General features: G+C 39.5%; 1 protein-coding gene across 2 annotated transcripts; it reads right to left on the minus strand.

Annotated features, from left to right (window-relative positions):
* Positions 1–678: 678 nt before the first annotated feature.
* Positions 679–21,489, minus strand: EIF4ENIF1 (eukaryotic translation initiation factor 4E nuclear import factor 1). 2 transcript variants are annotated; one of them, XM_009583910.1, is made up of 18 exons: positions 21,371–21,489; positions 17,992–18,065; positions 17,014–17,141; positions 16,150–16,445; positions 15,280–15,481; positions 13,854–14,029; positions 10,857–10,983; positions 10,341–10,520; positions 8,039–8,268; positions 6,459–6,530; positions 5,900–6,083; positions 5,329–5,408; positions 4,808–4,947; positions 4,556–4,640; positions 3,367–3,499; positions 1,846–2,184; positions 1,466–1,630; positions 679–920 (listed from the first exon to the last, which is right to left on the minus strand). In XM_009583910.1, the coding sequence occupies exons 1-18, from the start codon at positions 21,464–21,466 to the stop codon at positions 679–681; spliced, it is 2,949 nt and encodes a 982-aa protein (XP_009582205.1). In that variant the 5' UTR covers positions 21,467–21,489. The 2 variants fall into 2 exon arrangements, with proteins under 2 accessions (XP_009582205.1, XP_009582206.1); XM_009583911.1 differs by lacking the exons at positions 15,280–15,481; positions 16,150–16,445 and having other exon boundaries at positions 8,075–8,268; positions 21,371–21,466.
* Between the last annotated feature and the right edge of the window lie 128 nt (positions 21,490–21,617).

Raw genomic sequence — 21,617 nt, forward strand, 5'->3', positions numbered from 1 at the left:
CAGCAAGATATGGGCTTTTTACTTTGACACTTTAGCTACACTGAGTGCACAGTACGTGACAGAAGAATGTGAGAGGGAGACCTAGAGGAGATGAGCAGCAAGAAAAGGCAAAGCAACTTTATCCTGTTCACTCACACTTAGGAGACGCAACTTTAATCTTAAACAAAGTCCCACATGTACAATGGAGAAAGATCCAAACCATAGGCACAACTAAAGCTCAGCTGTTATCAGCTACTCTTATGTACAGCTGTATAGATTCAAAAAGGCTATTCTATGTGTATATATACAAAAGATTGTTTATACACAAGTCTGTACACAAGGGTCTATACATTTAGTTTTCTGCAGGAGGAATCCATAGCTGCTACCTCTACACTAGAGAATATCAGCACTTCATTCACATATCTTACAAAAACAAAAAATAGACACTTCCAGGATTAAACTGGCTTTGTCTTGCATCTAAATTTCTTCAGGCTTCACTATTCAAGCCATAATGGATCCTTTAGTCTTGATGCAGACATGAGACCAGGACAGGTGCCATGTGCTTTAGTCTCTCAAAAAGAAATTTTGCACAGAGTGCTAAAAATAAAAGCCCCAAAAACCAAACAGAGGTGAAGTCCTGACTATGGACGTTTTTATCCAGTCTAAAGAATCACAAGTGTCCCACCCAGTGGTCACTGTTCACTGCCGGTATTCCAGTTCATCTACACTGATGACTTTGGATGGCATGGAAGGGAGAGGCTGCTGCAAGACATCTGAACCAAACCATTTTGCAAGGCCAATGGGAGAACCACTTCTCTGGCTGGGGCGATGGTCAAGCTGTGTGTGCCCATGAGATAATCCAGTCCGAGACAGCACATTCTGAGGGGTTGTTTGTGCACCAGCGGGTGATCCCTGTGCTCCAGTGCCTGTGAAATGTAAAGCTATTAGAGGTGGAGTAGTACGTTCACCCGACACTGAGATTTGCCCAGAGCAATCATCTAATAAGGCATGTGAGCTGAATGCGGCTTTTACTCACCCTATTAGCCTTGGGAAATCCACACCCCACACATATATTCTCTTGTTAGTACTCCCATAAACTGCCTGACACTGCCAGTTCCAGACACTGTATCATGCAGGTTCTAACTGGAAGACCAGCAGCAAATAGCATTTCATTTGAGATAGGCAGGTGGCCTCTCGCCCAGCAAGGAAGGAAAGACTGCACTCATGCTGCAAGGGGCAGATCTGTCAATAGCAACATTTATCTTGAAACTGAATGCTTCACTTGGACTTTCTTCTGGCATGAGAGAGTGCCTGCAGTGGCTAAAACTGCTCTGACACCCACACAAGATTAGTGATTATGAACATCTGAATTACCAAAGTAGCTTCCTGTTAGCACAGTATACTGAAACAGGCCAACAAGAATAGTACCTGGGGCAGGCTAGTCAGTGTTCTAAAACTCACACTCCTGTTTTATGTTTTAGCCTACCTGATCGTTGTAGTTGCTGTTGCATCATCGCTAGCTGCAAAGGTGTCCCAGAGCGTGGATTTAAGATGTGATGGCTGGCTGTTGGTAATGGATAAAAAGGTTGGCCAAGGATGGGAGCAGATATTCCCTGCAAGTGAGACAGGTCCACTCCAGGAGGAAGCATACCTATTGGACAAGAGTGAGGAAACTTCTTACCTAATAAGCATAAGGAACTTAAAGCAAAACAAACGTTTATGTATTTAGATAGGTTGGAATTTATTGCCTGCTAAGTTTTGATGTAATAAACATTACTAGTAATGAGTATCAGTTTGTGCTGTTCCTAACAAAGTCAGCCTTAGAGCGAACACGCATTAACTTAAGGGAAAACAAGTATGGATTACCTGCTTGCAGTAGAGGAAGATGTTGTGGATGAACCCCCTGTGCCAACATTCTCTGGACCAATCCTGGATGCAGTTGATGAGCAGGTCGTACAATTGGTACATGGGGAACAAGGGGTACTTGATGAACAGGACGAAGAAAAGGGCCTCCTGGTACTGGGGAGGCCATTGTAGGAGTCTTTCTACCAGTTGATTTAGGCCTGTAGTCTTGCTCTTTGGTGCAACGATTTGCTTGGGTAAGAGGTGTGGAACATGCAGAGCGTTGCAGTGCAGGTAGTTTGGTACCTAAGGTGGGCAAAGTTTCTTGATCTGCATTCTCCACAGAACTAGACAGTAGGTTATCTGTAGCTAGAATTGAATACAACTATTATAGTCCACAGCTAGAGATGACATCTAATGAAAATTAAAGCTAATTTGATAGCTGGATTCCAGGACTAGCTGAACTTTAGTCATATGTATTTAATGGTAAGCATCTGTCTGTCCTGGATGCTTTTGGCCAAATTACTTCAAAACAGTAACGAGAAGGAATATGTTCCACAGAAAGCTCTTGACAGCAAGCTTAAATTAGGACAGAATCAGCAATAACTCCACCTTTAATTCTTATTTTTCCTCTTTCTTAGAAATTCTGAACTGGCAGCACAAATGAGTCAGTCCCAAAGGAGACAGGAGGTACAAGGGATACTCCCTAGACATGATTATAATTTGGAGTCATGCCAGAAAGCTAGCACAAAGTGGTTTTTCAGTTTAGATGCGTCTGGGGGTTAGCAGCAGCCTTCTATGTCCGATATCTGCTTAGCAAGATTTGGAGCACTAAAGCACCTCAAGCAGCTGCTTCCACAGGCCATAGAGAGTTAGACAAGGCCTAAAATATCTTAGCATCGTCTGCTACCAGTTGAGGTAATGGTAATAGTTGGAGTGGTAAAAGGAAAAAAGTCAACTGTATAATAGGAACTGCAAGCTACCTCTGTAGTTACCAGTACTGAAGTACAACGTCATGGCAATTAGGCATGTTAGTCTTACTGGGTCAGGCAATCAGTATCAAGCATTTCCTTTTAATAGCCACTTATATCAGTTAGGGTGACAAAATGCTTCCTTGATCTGCTACACTTAAAAGAGTTTAATTGGTCTCGGCTTTGATTGTTCAGTTAAGATGTCTCGAGAGCGCTATAAGTTGTTTGTATTCAATTACTGGTGTAGAGAGATATGGAAGCATTATTAATATGCTTGATCATCACGACCAGTTGCAAAGAAACAGTTTTGTACCAGGCCTCTTAGTGTCACTATTGCTCACAAACTGACAGGTAAGAAAAAATTGATTTAAACCCAACAGTGCTGAAAGACTGCACTTGGAAGTGTATCCCCTCCATAGCTCTAACCCTTCCTCTTATTATAGGCTCATTTCTACATCCTCCTCATCTCCATGAATCAGGAACGTCTAAAGTTAGCCTGGGCATATTGTGTGCTGAAGCTCTTTGATTCTATTCCAAATCTCTTGTGTGTGTTATTTTAAAGCCATTACAATACCTTCATTTGGCCTCTGATTTTCATCTTTACCATCACTGACTTTCATTTTCCCAGAAACTGGATCCTCTTTGCTTTTTTCCTTGCTCTCATACATCTTGCGAATCACTGAGGTAGGTGTAAAGGAAGGAGACAGCTGCAGAGAACATAGAAAGAAGCAATGCCTTACTCAGTGCTCATTATCTAGGCCACACTATCTTAGCTGTGGGTGGACACCAATTCTAGCACGTCCTTTCCATTTAAAGCTCTTTTGAATCAGCCACTGCGTGCCCATGATTTTACTTCACCTCATTTCATAGTTTTATTCTATAGTTTAAGCACTTCTTTAGCTTTTGCAGAAGTCCAATACTTTTATTAAAACCAGCAGGTGTTCTCAAAGTTAAATGGACCTTAACAGGCTTGAAACCAAATAGATAAGCTGTATTTTAAATGACAGCTGTTTCCTCTTTGCTATTGGTTCAGAACAGCAGCTCAACAGGAGTTCTTACAGAGCTGCCTTATCTGTATTAACTCAGGGCTGATGGATCTCCAGAAAACTATTGCTTCATTTGTGTTTTTCCCCCAAAGTTACACAGCATCTGTGGAAGCCACTCAGTTGGTATATGAACAAAAGTACTTGTTTGATTTAGCAGCTGATAGTCTGTGTTAGTCCTGAGCTGCAAGCAAGTACTTGACTGATTAATTGGAAAATTTAGATCAAAGCAACATTCTACATAGTACTGAAGGCAGTGAGACAACAGCTTGGCTTTGAGATTTTATTTATTTTCAAAGTGACCCTGAAGCTTCTAGGTACTATTTCAACCTACAGACACTTAGGTTAGTCACTTCATACCTGAACACCAGTGTTCTCTGAAGTGGTTAATGGCTTTCAGAAACTTAAGTACCAAAATATGAGGGCCTGGGTTTTCATAGTTATCTTCCTTTGGTTTCAGAAGACCAGGTCAAGGTAATATTACTGGTGCTTCTTCAGTTTTAGATAAGACAGTGGTCAGAAAAGGCTGTTTTTCAAAGTGAAGACATTCAGTTAAGTGTGAACTGTAATTCATTCTTGTATGATGTGGCCACCGATGTAATGTGAATATGATTAACTCCTCTACGGCCTCCCTTTGCCCATCAATTACAATTGCTATAATCTAGTCACGGCAGATACTTTTACAGCTTTTCCTACAGTCATTATACATTAGGTACTGACCATGCTAGTAATGGATGCTGTAGGGGCTGGAGAAGATGCATTCCCTCTGTGTCCTGGTGCAGGTGATTTAGTCACTCGCTGCTGCCTGTTAACGGACAGGAAGTTAGAAAGAAGCAGCTCTACTCTTGGCACAGAATGTAAGGCAGGATTGCCAAGAACCAATACAAGCTTCAGTCATTAGTACTAGTATCTAGTGAAAGAAAATACATCAGTTGACAGTGTAACCCTTAAATTTTGCAGTCAGATACTCACCTGTTTCTGTAGCCATCTCTGCTTTTGTCTATTTGTGGTTTACCAAAGCCATGCTGGTAGAAGTTTGCTGCCTGTATGGCTAAGTCGTGTGGTAATGCTAGTCCCTCTAACGCAGCTTGCTGTATTTCCAAGGGACTCATCTGAAGTAGAGTTGTATAAAAAACACACAAATCAAAGCTTGTATTTGGTTGGGTATTTTTATTTTTTTAAGATACTGAAGATTTACTGCTATAGCTACTGATGTCTTCACAAAGTGTCTGCCCACCAACAGCCATCTGTTTTATTGTCAGACAACAGAAGCTTCAAAAAATCTTGTACTTAAGGTACTCTAAGACAGGTCCAATTGCAATGACATTTTGAGACTGTACTAAATTAGACTTTGCATCCTCACACTCAGAGTGAACTTAATTAGGTATAGACATCTGAATGCAACAGCTAAGTATGTGTTTCACCAGTTAGTTCTAGACCACACAATATAAAAAGAGATGAATACACATTAAGCAAAAAGCATTTAATCTAACCTGTGCAGCAACTGGACTCATGGGCTTCCTTACACCTGGAAATGGATCACCAAGCAATTGCTGAGAACCTTGTCCAAAACCTAAAGAACATTCAACAGTTGTATTTAAAAGGACTAACAGTTTCTTTCAATATATACAATATACATCCCTAAGTTAAACAATTCTACATGAATTAAGGATTCCTTGTGAAGACTCCCAGCCCATCCCTTAAGTCTACACAGAGCTATGTCTCTTCCTTATCTCTAGGCTGGAGAGCTACAGGGAGGCTACTGGTAGTGTTTTGCAATACAAATGGCCAAGTAGTCCCTGAAAATTGGCTTCTTCCACAGTAGCTGAGCACATTACTCCACACCAGAATTTACTGTGAGGTCTAGTTGATCTGTCACAGACATCTACATTTTTTGGAGATTAATTTAACGTTAGAGACTAGTAAGTAAAAAAAGGCATCTTGCACTCAAGAGGCAGACGCTGACCTAGCTGCCCTCCAAGAGCCAGGAAGTTTTTATTGTCCCGTAAAGCATTCTTTAAAACAAACTCAAGTAATAAAAAACTGTTTTGCAACCAGTCTCACCAATGGGTGAAGATATTCTATGACGCAGGTAATCTGCAGAGGCAGCTCGAGTTGGAAACACAGGTGGAATGGGGGGAGAAGGTGCTCTTTGTGTCAGTAAAGAGGCCGTAGGTTCCAAACCACCTATCAGGCCACTTAAGACATTTGATGAAGCAGGTCTGGTAATGGGTGGACCAAGAAGTTCCTAAGAATAAGTAACGAAAGAATGTTCAGAATATGATCAATTTATACAAGTGAGCTCATTTTACTACACTACAGGCTACGCTATTTATAGCAAGTTAAAGAGACAAGGTGGACTTGTGCAACTAGATACACCGATTTTGGATTGCCCTTAGAATCAGGCACTTAGCCAGGCTTTTCATTTTCAAGTTGTAATCATGGGAAATAGCACGACAAGACAAATTTCTAAGTAAACTCAACTAGTGACTAATTCTCTTTCCTCTATAGGGAGTCATGTCTACTGATCTCATAATTGCCTTAAAAGTCTTATTGTCAAACAATTTTTGTTTTCCTATTGGGGATGCCCTTTTAAGTACTTTCCCCCACCAATAAAAAGTACCTGCAGAATATTCTTTGATAGAGGCTGGCCTGGCATCTCTGGAGGTGACATTAAGTGGCTCTCAAGGCTCTGCTAAGAAAATGAAAACATTACAAATTAGATGTAGATACAACAAGACTAAGACTCATTAAGAGACAAGCCACATTTGTCTCAGTGACAGAAATAATTTCAGCTGTTCTGTTAGAACTATAGTTTATGCATCAGCCAAATAAAATTCCAGCAAAGCCAAGGGCTGAGCTGGCTCACAGATCTTCCCTAGCTAAAAAAATGCCTAGTGCTAGATTGCATATAGGTAGTTCAATGTGCCTTATTCAAGTTTAAGATATATGAATTTATATAATTGTGTAAACTGGAGATGAAACATTGGGCCAAGTGGTCAACTGAAATTATGCACAAACTGAAAAGTGTTCGTATATTAGAGAAATTATTTAAGATGTTCTCCTATGCATCACAATTACACGTCAATGTAAAGGGACAGCCAGAAATGAAAGTCTTGATTTAAGCGTGAAATCAGTCTGCAAATTTCTTGCAAGCCAAATTTACATTCTTCACTATCTTTTAGTGAAGTGGGATAAGGCTAAAAGTCCTTGGGTAGAGTTTGGCAGGAAAAACAGATGCTTTAGACTTACTCAGTTGTTAGAAGCATTTTACTGTGCCGGAAGTAGTTATTAATAGCTTCTGGGTCAAGCATACTGTTCAGGCAGTTAGTGTCAGGATGAAATTTCATGCTACAATCTCTCCCAATCTAAAGCTTAGTATTATCTGTTGTTTAATATTAATCTTTCAGCTAATAAGTATTCAGTTTAGTTTTATCTTAGTGCAAATAATTTTAAAAGCCAAGTTTAAAACAGTAGACCATGCACTGACATATCTCTATCAAAACAAAGGTCACTAAAGCAAGACATCTGAGCTTCAGATAAGTGTTAATTGTACCCTTACTACAAGCATTTTAACAGAGATGCCTTTTAATAGCAGCACTGAGGCAACCATTAAACTAACACTAGCAAGTTCTCCATGAAGAGTGGACTGATGATATCTGTCATGTAGACAGTACGTTTTCCACAGATGTATTTGTTTTTATTAAATAAGGTTCAGACAGGATGAGTTCAAGTGTAGGAGAATCTTAGACACTAATCAAAATGTCCTCTATAGTAGAAGATTCAAGCCTTTTCATCATACAGGATCTTTTTTGGGGCAAGTATTTATAGTCATCAAGTCCAGATATTAATCAATTCTAGATATTCACATAGGTCCACTTCCAAGGTGACTATTATTAGACTTCTCACGTAGTATTAGAATTCTGGAGCTTTCAGAAACTTAACGTGAAATCAACCCTATGAACTCTGAACTAAAAGCAGCCCCACTTTCAGTTACTTTGGCTAGGGAAAAGTGACAAAAGCACCTCCCTTACATTTAGAATATTGTTGCTTAGAGGGGAAAGTAAGTCTATATTTAGTATCATGCTACTGTATCCAGTCAAGGCTCACATGTTATCAGAAGGGTCGTATAAGGGGTTTCCAGTTCGTAACACATGTCTTAGCACAGATCCAGTTCAGAAGAGCCAGGTGTCTGCTACTTACATTGACTTTGGGCTGTGAAGGCAGAGTCCCGCTTGCTTTCATACTGCTGACTAGTTTGTTAAATGCAGTCATATCTCCATCTTTCTTGATCTGTCTGGAGCCAGCGACATTCAATGCTTCCTCCATTTGCTCAGCCATAAATGGAGTAGCAATTTTTCCCTCCTGATCCACTTTCAGGCCTTTTAGCCCAGCTTCAACTTCTTCCACTGAAAGTACAACTCCTGAATGTGCTGAGAAATACAGGAGAAATACTGGTAAACCATGGTTCTCTGTTTACAAGTGAGCTAATAATTCCTGTGCAGGTGTTGAATACAAGTTGTTTGAAAAGGACAGCCAAAAACTTATCTTGATATTCATACTAGCTGTCAAACCATGTCTGACCTGTGTTTAGACTGATATTCTAATATTTAAATTAGGAGTATTGTAAGACTCCACAAGAACCTGTTTAGGTTTCAACTGGTAAGTTCTCATTAGCTTTCATTTATCCTGCAAGACATGTCTTCACTCCATTTTACGCCTTCACCTGCTTTTAATAGAGAATATTCATCTGACAACTGAGTTTGCTCTTTTTCAATTAGGAAAGTTCCATTTATCTTATACTCCAGGAGACCAGATGGTCTTACAGCCACAGTGTAAGCGATGTCAAATTGTCTATCGTAAGTAGAAAGAATACATGCCTGGAAAATTTAAATACTTTGGAGACTCAATTACACACTTAGTTTGGCGTGCATTAAGTTTGAAGGAGATTTTTTTTGCTCAGAAATTAAAGCCACTATAGAAAAATTTCACTGGCATAACCAGAATAAGGTAAAAATATTATTAAACTGTACTTTTTTCCTGCGTGCATATATAAATATCTATCAGTGCCCGACATCAAGGCTAGACATGCTTTATGGACCAGCTAACACACATCGCAAGGTATGACACCTTAAGAGAAAAGGAAGAAGAGATAGGAGCATGCCATGGGTTGCTGTAGCAGATGTTGGCCTAAAGAAATAAGATTTACTGGAAATTTGGCAAGAAGGCAGAGAAAAGAAACAATGATGCAGACATGCAGTATGGAACATGAGGAAAAATATGATGTTGGTGGAGAGGAATTGACTCCACAACACTTGAAGAACTGTACAGCATTTTATGGGAATACAGAACCTACATCAGGTACTTTTTAGTGAATGGAAGCTTCCCCACAATTTTTTGTTCCTTCATCCTTGGTTTGTGAGGATCAATGTTTAAAAAGCTTTTAGTAGGAAAGTCAGACTATGCAGAACACAGAAAAGACTTGTAGTTCTATTTAAGTCAAATTAAGAAAAAGTTCTCCACATCTTAGCTGACACTCCTTACTCCCAGACTGGATGCTTAAGAATATTTGCAGTGCTTGGATGCTTTCCTTCCTAGCCACTTCACACAAATCACAGACTAGCATTACTTTTTGTTCAGTCCAGTTTACATGGCAATACATGCTGCCTGCCAAAGAGAAATCAATTTGGAATTAGACCTTGAGATTTCAAAGAACACATGCATCCGTGCATGCTATGGGCCCAAACATGCAAATCTCTGACTTGGACATGCCCTTGAACATTAAGTTTAAAGTCAGCCCTGAACTCTGTTTAGAACAGCTGATGCTAGCAAAAGTGAATTCTAACAGACTAAGTTCCCTGGAATCCTGTGATTCTGGCCAAGTTAACGTAACTAAGACAAATCTGTTCCTATGTTGTAGCTCTATGTTAATTATTTAATTAGTGCACTGAACAGTGAGCACAGACCGCTGTGCTTCAAGTGCTAGCAACAGTCTTGAGAAGTTCAAGTTCACAGTATGCACTTGAAAAAATTGACATCCTCAAGCCACTGTTCATCTTTTTAGATACTGATACTTAATGGATCAATGTGATCCATTATAGATGCTTGCAAGAATGACCTACATTTTAAGTTTGGTAAAGCCAGAGTTTAAATGCCACACAGTTTCAGAGCTGACATTATCAGTCTCCGGTATGAAAAAAGTCTGTAAATGCCATAGACAAAGCTGGAAACTCAGATCAAGATTTGTATCATCTTAACTTATGATTATTACTGGCCAGTAAAGCAGTCTGATAGAGTCCTGATGTCATCCTGTGATTAGGATGAAAAGAATCAGTGATGATATTGACACAACTGAGACCTGTTGAATATTGGGTTTTCAGTAGTGTAAGTAAACCTACAATACTTCTTACTCCTGGACCTGGCAGTTGATGTTTCCAGAATACCAAGCCTCTTGCCTTGAGATACTGCATCGCAAGAACTCGACAATATCTGAAGAGGCACTTACTGCTCTCTCTAAGCTTTTCCTTGTTGGCTGAAAGACTTGAGAGAAGAGGTTTTAAGTCCACTTTGGCTTTCTGTAGCATTTCTAGGATGTCCACTTTGTTTTCAGAGTGGTCTTCCAATGGAATGGGAGCAAAGTAGTTTCCAGAGTTCTGGCCAGGGGAGAGAATGGCTTGCTCTAGACCTGAAACAGCAAAACCAGGAGCACTGCGACATCAGTTTACCAACCCAATGTCTCAAGATGAACATACACTGGTAACCAACTTCAATACGTCACTGAAAAATTATGCCTCACACCCCTTGCCCAGGATCAGCTGGAAAGTCATCAGGAGCATGACAAGAACATTTATAAAAAAAAGAACTTATAGCTGCTTACTCTAAGAGCTTCCAAAAGAAGGTCAAGTGCTTAAACTGTGGGAGAATTCACTATACTAAAACTTTATCTGCCATGTTCTTATTGAATGAATAGGAAGGAATATGGAAGGAGGGTATCTGACCCTATATTGTCCTATAGTCTTACCTGCTAGCCTCTCCAGTTCCTCATGTGGTGTAGATCTCAAGCTGCTTGACCGACTTCCAGAACGACTAGGATTAGAAAACAAACTGCTGGCAGACACCGAACCTTCCCCCAGCACATCCTCTATCATCTAGATTATGGGGGGGAGGGGGAAAAATAGATAATCTTAACAGAAGCAAGATCAGCAACACCTTTGAGAAGCTTTACTGTGCAACCAAGATTCTTCTGCTACAGACAACTAGATGCTGCTCCCAGAGTTTAGAAGCTTTGAACTGCTTTTTTTCCCTTCCAATATCCAGCATTTGCGTAGTCAGTTAGCATAACCCATCATACATCTTTTATTTATAGCGAATATTTGTTCAGAGTAAAACTATAACTGAAACAGCATAATCAGAGCACCCAAAGACCATTAACTACACCATTTTAAAGTGGATGTGCAAAAAAAATTGAGAAGCATTTGCCACACGAATTAAAACAAATTATAACAACTAGTAATTCTGACAGCCAGATGGCTCAAGGCTGGTCCCTATCACTGCACAGGAGGAGTACTCTGATCCATTGGATTTTCTGCAACCATGATTCAATCCAGTTCCAGCACTGGCCAAGGACAGTGCCTGGAATGAAGTGCAAAGACTACTCCCTGACTTGCAAGCATCCCACAAGGGCTGGGGGAGAAGGACAGTAGGTAAGAGCTACTTGCTTGCACTTCACATGCTGAACCATTCTGGGACTAAGAGGGTTGCATTCTTCAAGTCAACAGAGTCTGTGTCATCAGCAAAGTACTGGCAGCTAGCACCTTCTCCCTCCAGGCAGAACTGAGGTCACTAAGCTGTACTTCATAGAGTTAGTCTGCCAGAAGTCACTACAGTTTATAGCGACTGTTTACTTCTTTGCTAATCATTACAAGTATTTAAAAAACAGTGCATTGTAAAATTTAACTCAAACAAAAGCTTTTCCTATCTTGCAAGATAGTATCCAGTTAAAAGCCTGCTCAATATGCACAGGTGCAGTTTCACCATGCATCACGTTCACTTTTAGACAAAAGGAAGAATAGCCTCCTTCTGCCAGAGAAGCTGTTTCCTCTGAAACAAGGGGCACTCAACACTATTTCCAACAGCAAAAACAAGAGAGTATTTATTGATCCATTCGGTTTTAACTGTTTAAATCTAACATGTCAGAATAATTAAGACAGTTATGTCAGGAAATGTACAAATCTACTATAACACTTGTAACAGACATATCACCAATACAAAGAAAGAATATTATGATATGTTCTGGCTAGCCTGAAACTCACTTTTGTGACAAATTATAACATCTGCCCACTAAAGTTTCATCAGCAGATATTTTGCAACTGGGGAATTCCCTGCTTTTGAAAGGAGTCACCATCTTGTAGATATGCTGAAAGTCAGATTGTCAAGTCTAAAGACACATAATCTACATCTTCTATAGGGAGAACAAACTCTCCACTACGTATTTGTTGAATTACTGCCACTGTATGAACCTTTTTTAATGCAAGCAGCTTTTCCACATTAAAGACTAGGTCAGGATTCTATTTTTTTAAACATTAACATTTCTAAACTATCAGATTTGTTTCTTTGTTATCAGAATATGATTTTTTTTTTTAAACACATTTACCTTTCTACAACAGTAAGCCTTTTCATTCAAATTCTATCTACTAATCAGTTATACCATCTAGAATAGTCAAGAATAGCTTTTATTCCTAGTGATAGAGAGTTCAGAATACAAACATCATCAGTTTATGAATTAGGCCCACGCTTAGTCAGTACTTGCTGGACCTGCTTACCCCTTCTTGTGGTGAAGGGAAAAAAACATGCTAAGATACAGACTAGTTATAGCTTTCAGACTAAAAACACTGAACACCAACCATCCACTATTACCTCTAGAGATCAGATGTTCAAGAACTGTACACTACCAACAGAAGTACCAGAATCCCCATCAAATCATGGCTGGAGGTAAAAATCCACTATTGGAAGAAACTTGTGGTGCAACTGTCAGTCTTTTTTTCCATAGCCTTGTTACTAGCTTCTAGGTATCAGTAGCATCCCATATATGACTTGGGCTACACAGAGTACCTACTAGTCACATCAATAACATTGTTTAAACATGCTTTTGACTGAATTAGTAGACTATGTTTGTTTTCCCACCCCAGCAGTAATAGTTCTAAATAATGAATTAACCACTATACAGAGGTTTAAGTAATAAAGATTCAAACCCTCTCAGACATACATCTTTTCAGTGCCACATTACTAGTATTGAAAACAATACAACTATATCTCAGAGACAGTATTCATCAGGTGTCTCCAGGCTTACTGCCTTCCAGGAAGCTTGCACAAAATATTCATTTGCTGCAATTCCCAACCTTAGCTGCAAAAGGTTGTTTTCAGCTATACTAAGTTTGTACAGTGAATCTTCTCTGAACATATCTGTAATACTTCCAAAGAAGATCCACCCAGGATGCTGATTTTGTGTTTCCAAGTAATGATCAAAAGAAAGAAAAAATAATCAGCTAGTTTGCCTCCTCATTCACTTTCTTTGGAGAGGGAGCCAGTCCCAGGGACAACATTTCAGAAGTAACATCATAGAATCGTTTAGGTTGGAAAAGACCTTTAAGATCATCAAGTCCAAGCGTTAACCTAGCACTGCCAAGTCCACCACTAAACCATGTCCCTAAGCACCACATCTGCATGTCTTTTAAACACCCCCAGGGATGGTGACTCAACCACTTCCCTGGGCAGCCTGTTCCAATGCTTGACAACCCTTTCAGTGAAGTGACAACCCTTTTGGTGAAGATCAACATTCTAACACTCCAAACCTAAACCTCTGCAAATTCATCTTAGACTTACACACTGCATAAAGCAACTTTCACAAAGCAAGAAGTTTTAGCTTTCGCTGAATGCAGCAGCAGCAAAAATGCTTCCCTGAATACAGCCAGTCTTACAAAAAAAAAAAACCAAAACCAAAAAAAAACCACCACCTCACCGAAGCCAGGCCAGGAACACTTTTATCCAAATTAAAGAACTCATTGAAGTCAAACTCTCCTGGAGCTGGTTCTTGTAAAACGGCTTCTCTAGGAACTTCTTGATCTGCTGGAGTTTCATTAGCAAGGACAGTTTGCGCTTCATCCTCTTCTGCCACTCCACCATTGCATTCTATCCCTTAAAAAGAAAATCAAGTTATTGCTGAGTCACTGAACGTGACCATTTCCTGGAGGGATAGTGCCTAACAGTCAATGCATTTGCCTAGGAATTAGAAGCACAGGACCAAAGTAATCTAGCCACCTATGTGATACTTCAGTTATATTGTGCTGGCTGCAGTCTGCCACAACAGAAACTAGGGCCCACTAGAACTCTAGCACAGCTTCTAGTCTGTAATTAAGACTATCTACTTCAACAGCAATTCTTATTTCCTTGAATCATGTGTAAACAACTGCATCCTGATCAACCCAGGAAGTACACAGAACACATCAGATGTTATGTCACACCATGCAGATACAGCTGTTGCAGTAAGTTAACAGCTGCTGTGTTCTTCCATCAAGAATCCTTTGGCAGCTCCTGCTTTTTTCCTAGATGGCCCAGAGAGCAGACTCCCTGAAAGCTGGTACTCGACATGAGTTTTCTTAATATTGTCAAGATACGACAAATATTGCTCCTACCCCTCCAGCAGGAGCAAAGCATGTGTCATATTAAAGACTTACCAAGCTTGCATAGGTGCTGCAAAAAAGCTGTGACATAACTACAGACCTAGTATGCTTGAAACTGTACTAAATTTTAGTTAAGTGAATATACAACTAAATCTGAACTCTTCAGGTTTATGTTGTCCACCTGCGGAATTTCTAGCATTAAGAAGTCATCTTCTTTCTTGCCTCAGAGAACTTCATACTACAGCTTTTGTAATGGTAATAATAATGGTAGACTTGAAGTCCAATGACCGCAGACAAATTCAGATAGCCTCCAAATTCAGCTTAAAGCTATATTACTGCAGCTGTATGTCCAAATCAATGTTCCTAACGCTAGTATTACTGTAAGAAAAAATATTTCAAGTACCTCAGAGCATTAGCTTAGCTTAAACCAAGCCTTCCGCAACCAGCAGGATATAAAAAATGGACAAGATCCTTTTAATAGCCTACAAATTCCTGATCTCATTCAGCATCCATACAAGTTTCTTTTCCAGCCTCTCAGTCCTGCCTTTCTTTTGGAAAAATAGTATTCTATCACTTAAAGGTATTTGCAAATCTGAAAGATCAATCATGGGCCTTAAGTCTTGTGCTTCAGGATGACCAAAAGCTATGCAAGTTTAAGATTAGAGATTGATAAACTGCATTATTCTTTACACTAACAAGCACCTCTATATGTAGCAATATGCCATACTAGCAGACAAGCAAAGTTTTTGTCAAATTTGCCATTACCTTCTTTTAGCGAGGCTGTACGTCGTCTTGTACGTTTTCTCCCTTTGTGATCTTCCTCCAAGATTTTATCATCAAAGCCTGTGAGCTCAATGGTTTCAGACTGACTTGTAGGACCAGCAGAGAACCACTCAGGTTCCTCTTCAGTGTAAGAGTCATTCCTTCTTCGCTCCCCAAAGACACGTTTGCTGTCACCAAATTCCCTCTGAAGTGGGATATTAAAAACATTAACCATTAAATGCTGTTTCATAAGATTCCTCCCTGATCTCCAAAACAAATGACAAGCTTTTCACACCAGTTCTGGGTTTTGTGGGTTTGGTTTTTTTTTACGTTTAAATACTCAGCATGCTCAGTAAGCTTCTAAATTTTAAAAACTTCACAGCTGAGTTTCTGCATTATTACACTGAAGGCTATTGGTCTGCAAGTGCCTACATAAACTCAGTTTTGAACCCTGAGAGGTACGCTAATGGTTCCTCTTTTTTTTTCCCTTTCCTCCTTAAAAATGCCTGAAAGCATGGAAAGCTTCCATCTGCTGAGGTTAAAGACAATGCTCCCTGACAACTGCTAGGTCAAGAACTATGAACGAACTATTAGACTTTTTAATATCTTGCTATTAAGTCTACCACAGGAGAGGTTTGTAAGATACGCAGTATTAGATGCATCCGAGCTGAGCTGTCAGAAGGATTGAAAACTAAGTTTTTGAAGTACTGAGTGCTTATGCTTTAAATCATAAAGGTACTTCTAAGAAGAAATGGCCCACAATTTGCTCAGAACACTCAAATGCTGTATGCAGTTAACCTGCTCCTGTTGCTTTTAGTGCAAGGTGTCCAAAAGCTCTGATTTAATATGCAATCAGGAACAGAAAGAACAAACCCTGAAGCGTTTGTCTTTGTAGTCCCTCTCACGATCTCGGTCTCTTGCATCTCTAGAATCACGTATGTCCTTTTCACCACCCCGGTGGTCTTTATCAAAGTTACGAGAAGAGATAATTCTTCCACTGCCAATCCTACGGCCACCAATAACACGGACACCATCATTCTCCTTTTCTAATGGGCTCCCTGCTCGACGTGAGCTAATAGCTGCAGTTACATGACAGCCGCCTCCAAAGCTTCGCCTTTGTGGACTTAAGACTACATCCAAGTCATCTTCTTTCACTCGCTCTCTTGGATCTACAAGTCAAAGACCACAGAAGAAGCACTGAATTTAACGTATTAGCAAATACAAGCTAGGTATTGTGTAATAGCCTTCTGTTCCATAGCCTTGCTGCTATCCCAGAGCTTTCTGAAGGAAAACACCCATGATTTATTTTTGCAAAGCTAATCTACCTGAGACCCCAGGAACTGCAGAGGAAAAAAAAAATTAAATTTACAGTTGGATATTGAGGAATCATTGTGGTCTCCTAGGAAGTACCTGCTTTCCCATTATATACCTTCTAAGTACTCAGTCTTGAATTGTGGGGAAATTGCCCCCTGCAATTATTACATATGTATTTACCATTGTATAGCAAGAATAGTAGGATATAATAACTGACTACTACCCAAGTTTGTTCTTAGATAACAGTTGTCAGAATACCAGAAACTAGACTATAGTCTGAGCAATCAAGACTTCCTTGACACTTATTCTATGCAGTCAAACAATTTTCAGAGAGACTTTGTTTAGTCTGATTTGTGTCATCTCAAAGGTTTTGCCAGCAGCCTATGTTCAGTTTTGAGCCTTGTGCTATAAGAACGCACTTACCTACTATCCTACGCATAAGAGAAGTCCGATCTGAATCCAAATCTTTTTTAAAGCTTTCCACTGGTGAAGTTCTTCCTGAACTCGGATATAAAGATGCATGCCACTTCTCCGGATCCCAGACACCATCACTATGAAAATAAAATTGCAAGATTGTTTGCTACTTGTAGTCTAATAAAGTAATTCATAGTACTGCTGCTAAAAACATAGAATTCACTGACTAGCAATCTGTACAAGCAATCTTTCATACCCAACTTCTAAGTCTTTGCCTTATTATACTTTATTACCTCATAAATAGTATTCTGGATTCCTTCTGTAACACTAAGGAATTCTAATATCCAGCATCAGATTATAAAAGGGACAACATATGGACATGTTGTCCCACTAGTTATTGGTGAAGTTTGCCTGGTACACTGAAAAATAGCTCAGGTAGATCATATGCTGCAGTTCTTAAGCATTCAGAAAATTTTACCTCAATCTCATACTTACTTGTACAATAAATTAATCTGAATAGTAAAGATACTGCCGTTCAGCAAACTTACAAACACAAGCCAAGAACACACTCATCTTCGTTTTTAAGTGAGGTACACTGTCAACATGGGAGAGTAATCCATTGAGCAAGTCAGCTTGTTGTAACATGACCTAGTCAGTCTATGCTATACAGCCACCTATATTTTTGGTAGTTTTTCCTGCAAGTCTGCAACACTTGTGTTGTGTGAAGTTATTTTCTGCTGAATCTCATGTTATAATCTTTGTTCAAAGCACAAAATTCCCAGCTAGAGCATTAAGCCTTTCCTAGTAGATTAGTACTTCTGAAAACACTGTCATACACTAAACTCTGAAGCACATATATCTTGCATCACACTCTGGAGCACGTATATCTTGCATCAACATAAGTGCACTTCTTAACTAAGAATTTTTTACAGTTTAAACTTTTATTTTGAAAGAAATGTATATGTTTTTGTATAATCAAGAAAATACCTGTCATATTTTTCAGAAAGACAAGAAGGTCTTTGCTTAGAGTAGGGACGCTCTTTAATATCCAGCAGTTCCTCCTAGAAAAAGCAAGAAGTTGGTTCCAATTCTCACCCAGACAAGATTCAAGTGACCAAAAATATCTATTCCACACTGCCTGTTCAATTTAGTGTTTTAATTTGACAACCCAAGTTTCCGAATATGTTGTTTCATTCCCTGTGAAATACTGCAGTGAAAAGTTGATGTTAGACAGCAAGTTTATTTTTCAGTTCTTCTACCAGTGGCCACTGAGCAAACACTTATTTGAAGCACTAAGCCTTACCAGGTCAGGTTCAGTCCTTGTTAACATTTCAAAGGCTGTTCACATCATACATGTTTACCTACTCACTTCCCTGGACAGTTCAGCCTATAAGCAAGACAGGCATCATTGATACTGGAGCTAGTAAGTTCTCAAGGTGGAATCAAAATTGCTATGTTTAATGCTATATAAGATTCAGCAGGTAAAAAAGCATTACCACAATACCAGTTACTAATGTAGATCTGGAAATTCCAGACAAGCTTGCCATTTCTGACCACCACCGATTCAAAGATACCTAAATGTATGTTATACAATTATCCTCTCTACCCAACACCAAATCAATGCTGAATGATTACTTCAGTTTTCCCACTTTCTACCAGCTTTCAAATACAGTCCTTAGTTTACTACTGCACGCCCCTGAGCAGTTAGTCATTTGAGGCAGACTAGTAATCAATCTTTAGCTTCACTGTAGTTTGCTACATTTAAAAAGCATTATTAATGGTGTTATCATCAGTGCTTTGAATGATCATTAACTTGGTTGCAGTGAAGATGCACTTTTCTAATTAAACTTACTTATTCTCCCTAGATTACCTTTCTTCAACATGGTTCACTCCCAACTGTACTGAATTGATTCAGAACTGTGCAGAAATCAGCGGGCAGCTGGAAGGATAAAGAAATCCTAACAGCAGACACCACACATCAACCAAACTGAAGAAGGAAATCTCTTTACCTTTTTCCCCAAGAACACAATATCCTCTAGAGCTTTTACATCATTATCCCCATGTGATTAAAAGCAGTTCATTAGCTATGTGAGCTTGATACTTGAAACTTTCCAGATGGCAGCTTGGTAGCTGGACAAAACCTTAATACGCACACACACATACATATGTATCTCCAAACATCACCCTGTACTAGTCTTCAGCAAAAAATGTTCCATTAAAGGGAGGGAGACTGGCCTCTCTGCCCACAGCTTCCCAAAATAAACCTTGATCTATGAGGAACATCAGTGCTGTAATACTATCATAGCCTGATGCAGATATCACAAGTATTAACAGCACTGTCCATCACCAGACTTGAAATTGGCTATTCTGTTGGCCACAAGAGGGAGTCCATAGACTCTCCATCAGACCCTATTGCAATTCTTCCACTGAAGAGAGGAAAATTTGAATTGTTTCTTGGCTTTCGCTCATTAGCTGTGCACCCTTGGAGCAACAGCTTCCAAAGAACTAGAAAAGACACAGCTTGGACTACATAACACTCTCGTAATAGAGGAGATTAACACTGGCACTTCCAGAGTGTGTTTTTGGGTTTTTTTGTTTAATTCACACACTAGTACTTTTAAGTGGGTGGAGGAAAAGTGTGTTTAGCTGTGTGTTTATTCAAACAGTTTAGAAGGATTCATAGTATGAGCCAACTTTTTCCCTACTGGTAAATGAATATAAACTATTAAGGGAAATGAGACCCTTCTCCAAATCAGCAGCACATGTCCTGAAACAGTGTTCCTCCCATCCCTAATTAGTAGGAAACTGGATCATGTGAAAATGGCTTACGATGTTGATTACATGAGCACCTTAAACAAGCTACATTTAAGATGCTACTTGTAAAAAAAAACATATGATGCAAGTTATTTTAACACAGATTGATTTCTGGTGTTTCTTGACTTTAGACTTCTTGGAAGCCAGGAAATAAACAAGACTAGATGCCTTCTGGCACTAGTTCTGCATCTTTATCCTTATCAGAAACTAAAGTACTGAATTAACAAAACTGAAGCTACACACACATCAGTTTCAGCGTACAGTTACCACCAGCACTAGCTGAATACTGCCCAAAAAAGCAAGCTGAATTTGAAGCTGCATTCAGTTACTACTCTTGAGAGGAGTTGGGCAAGACTGAGCAAGTATAGATACCACTTTACCAGCAGCAAAAGTTTAAAGACAGCTCCTCTCCTTCACTTTCAAGTTAATTGAATAACAAGGGCTGAAAAATAGTATACTTTGCATCTTAGAAGGTTAAGTGTACATCTTTGCTAAGAAGTTAGAGAGAATTAGAAAGCTATACTATTCCCATGTAAGTTTTTCCAATTCTGAAGTACTTGGTTTATTGTTGATGTCTAGTTAAAATAAGCTAGCCCTACTATCTCAACAGAACAGAGCCACAATGATAATTTTTTTTCTTTTAAAAAAAACAACCTACTAGGAAGCTAGCAGTTCAGAATTCCTCAAGTAAGATAACACAGTCAGCAACAGTACACTGTCTCAGCCTGTTCCACATTTCAGGCCATTTGTTGCAAAGTATCTTAATAGATTTCCACAAAGCAATGACCACCTGTTCCCACAGCTTTCAGCAACGGGAAAATCAGCCACCATTGAAGACTCTTTCTAAAAGCATGTTTCAGTAGCAGTACCAAAATCCCAAACAAGATTTGAACCTTAAACCCCACAGCACATTAAACTCACGCAGTACTGAAAGAATCTTTATTTGCAAGTTATTTAGTTTTTGTTTTTCCACTCATGCACACGTTTAGGTATCACAGCTAAACAGAAGCACCTATGTTAAAGTTTTAACACTAAGCATTGGTTGGAGTCATAAGTGCTTAGGCTTCTAGCAGCCAAATACGAGCAATTCTAAGACTACAAAAGGCATCTTAGTAAACACGTTAAAGCTCCTCATAAGATCTGGTGTGCTATACGTTCCAAGAAAGGGGCATCTATTGTAAGGAAACATTTTTGTCACCTTCTTAAAGGAACATTGCTGAAGTAGAGCTAGAACTATGGAGTGCAAGTGCTTGAGAAAGCTGGTAGAACAACATACTTCAGTCTCTACCATAATCTCTCCAGCACATGCTGTGAGGTGCTCAGATATTAAAATAAGGTGGTGGGAATCAAAAGTATATCAAGGACAGGATTGCACAGCTACATCACATTTAACAAGTTGCTCATTTTATACTATCTTGCAAATCCTAATCCAGGCAAAGGTTTTCAGCCTTCACCTTACTGCTTCCCTCTCGCGGAAGCCTCCACCTCCCACTCTACTTCTGCGACCAACAGCTCCAAGCACGTGTTTAAGAGGAAAGGGGAGAGAGCTAACCTTTGTGTAACGATGTGGATATTTTGTGGTAATTCTGTTCAACTCTGGGAAAGCATCACCATTTTCAGTTTCTGTTACGCCTCCTCTTTTATCCATGGTTACTTCAAAGCCTTTGACCACGGACCTAATTAAAACAAAACCAAGCCGTCAGATTTTGAGACACACGTTTCTAGCGGGTGCACCTTCCTCCCAACCTAAGTCTATTTACTACTTAGACACAAGAGATAAGAAACGCTCCCCCAACAGC

The sequence above is a fragment of the Fulmarus glacialis genome, unplaced genomic scaffold (assembly GCF_000690835.1).
Source record: "Fulmarus glacialis isolate BGI_N327 unplaced genomic scaffold, ASM69083v1 scaffold40498, whole genome shotgun sequence".
Classification (NCBI taxonomy): domain Eukaryota; kingdom Metazoa; phylum Chordata; class Aves; order Procellariiformes; family Procellariidae; genus Fulmarus; species Fulmarus glacialis.

What these genes read in the sequence shown, in the direction of transcription:
- EIF4ENIF1 (XM_009583910.1), bottom strand. Translation starts at nt 21,466, where the DNA reads ATGGATAAAAGAGGAGGCGTAACAGAAACTGAAAATGGTGATGCTTTC. An exon ending in GGAAAAGCTTAGAGAGAGCA is followed by an intron (nt 8,269 to 10,340) that starts GTAAGTGCCTCT and finishes TGTATTTCTCAG; the next exon opens with CACATTCAGGAGTTGTACTT. An exon ending in AGAGATGGCTACAGAAACAG is followed by an intron (nt 4,641 to 4,807) that starts GTGAGTATCTGA and finishes GTCCGTTAACAG; the next exon opens with GCAGCAGCGAGTGACTAAAT.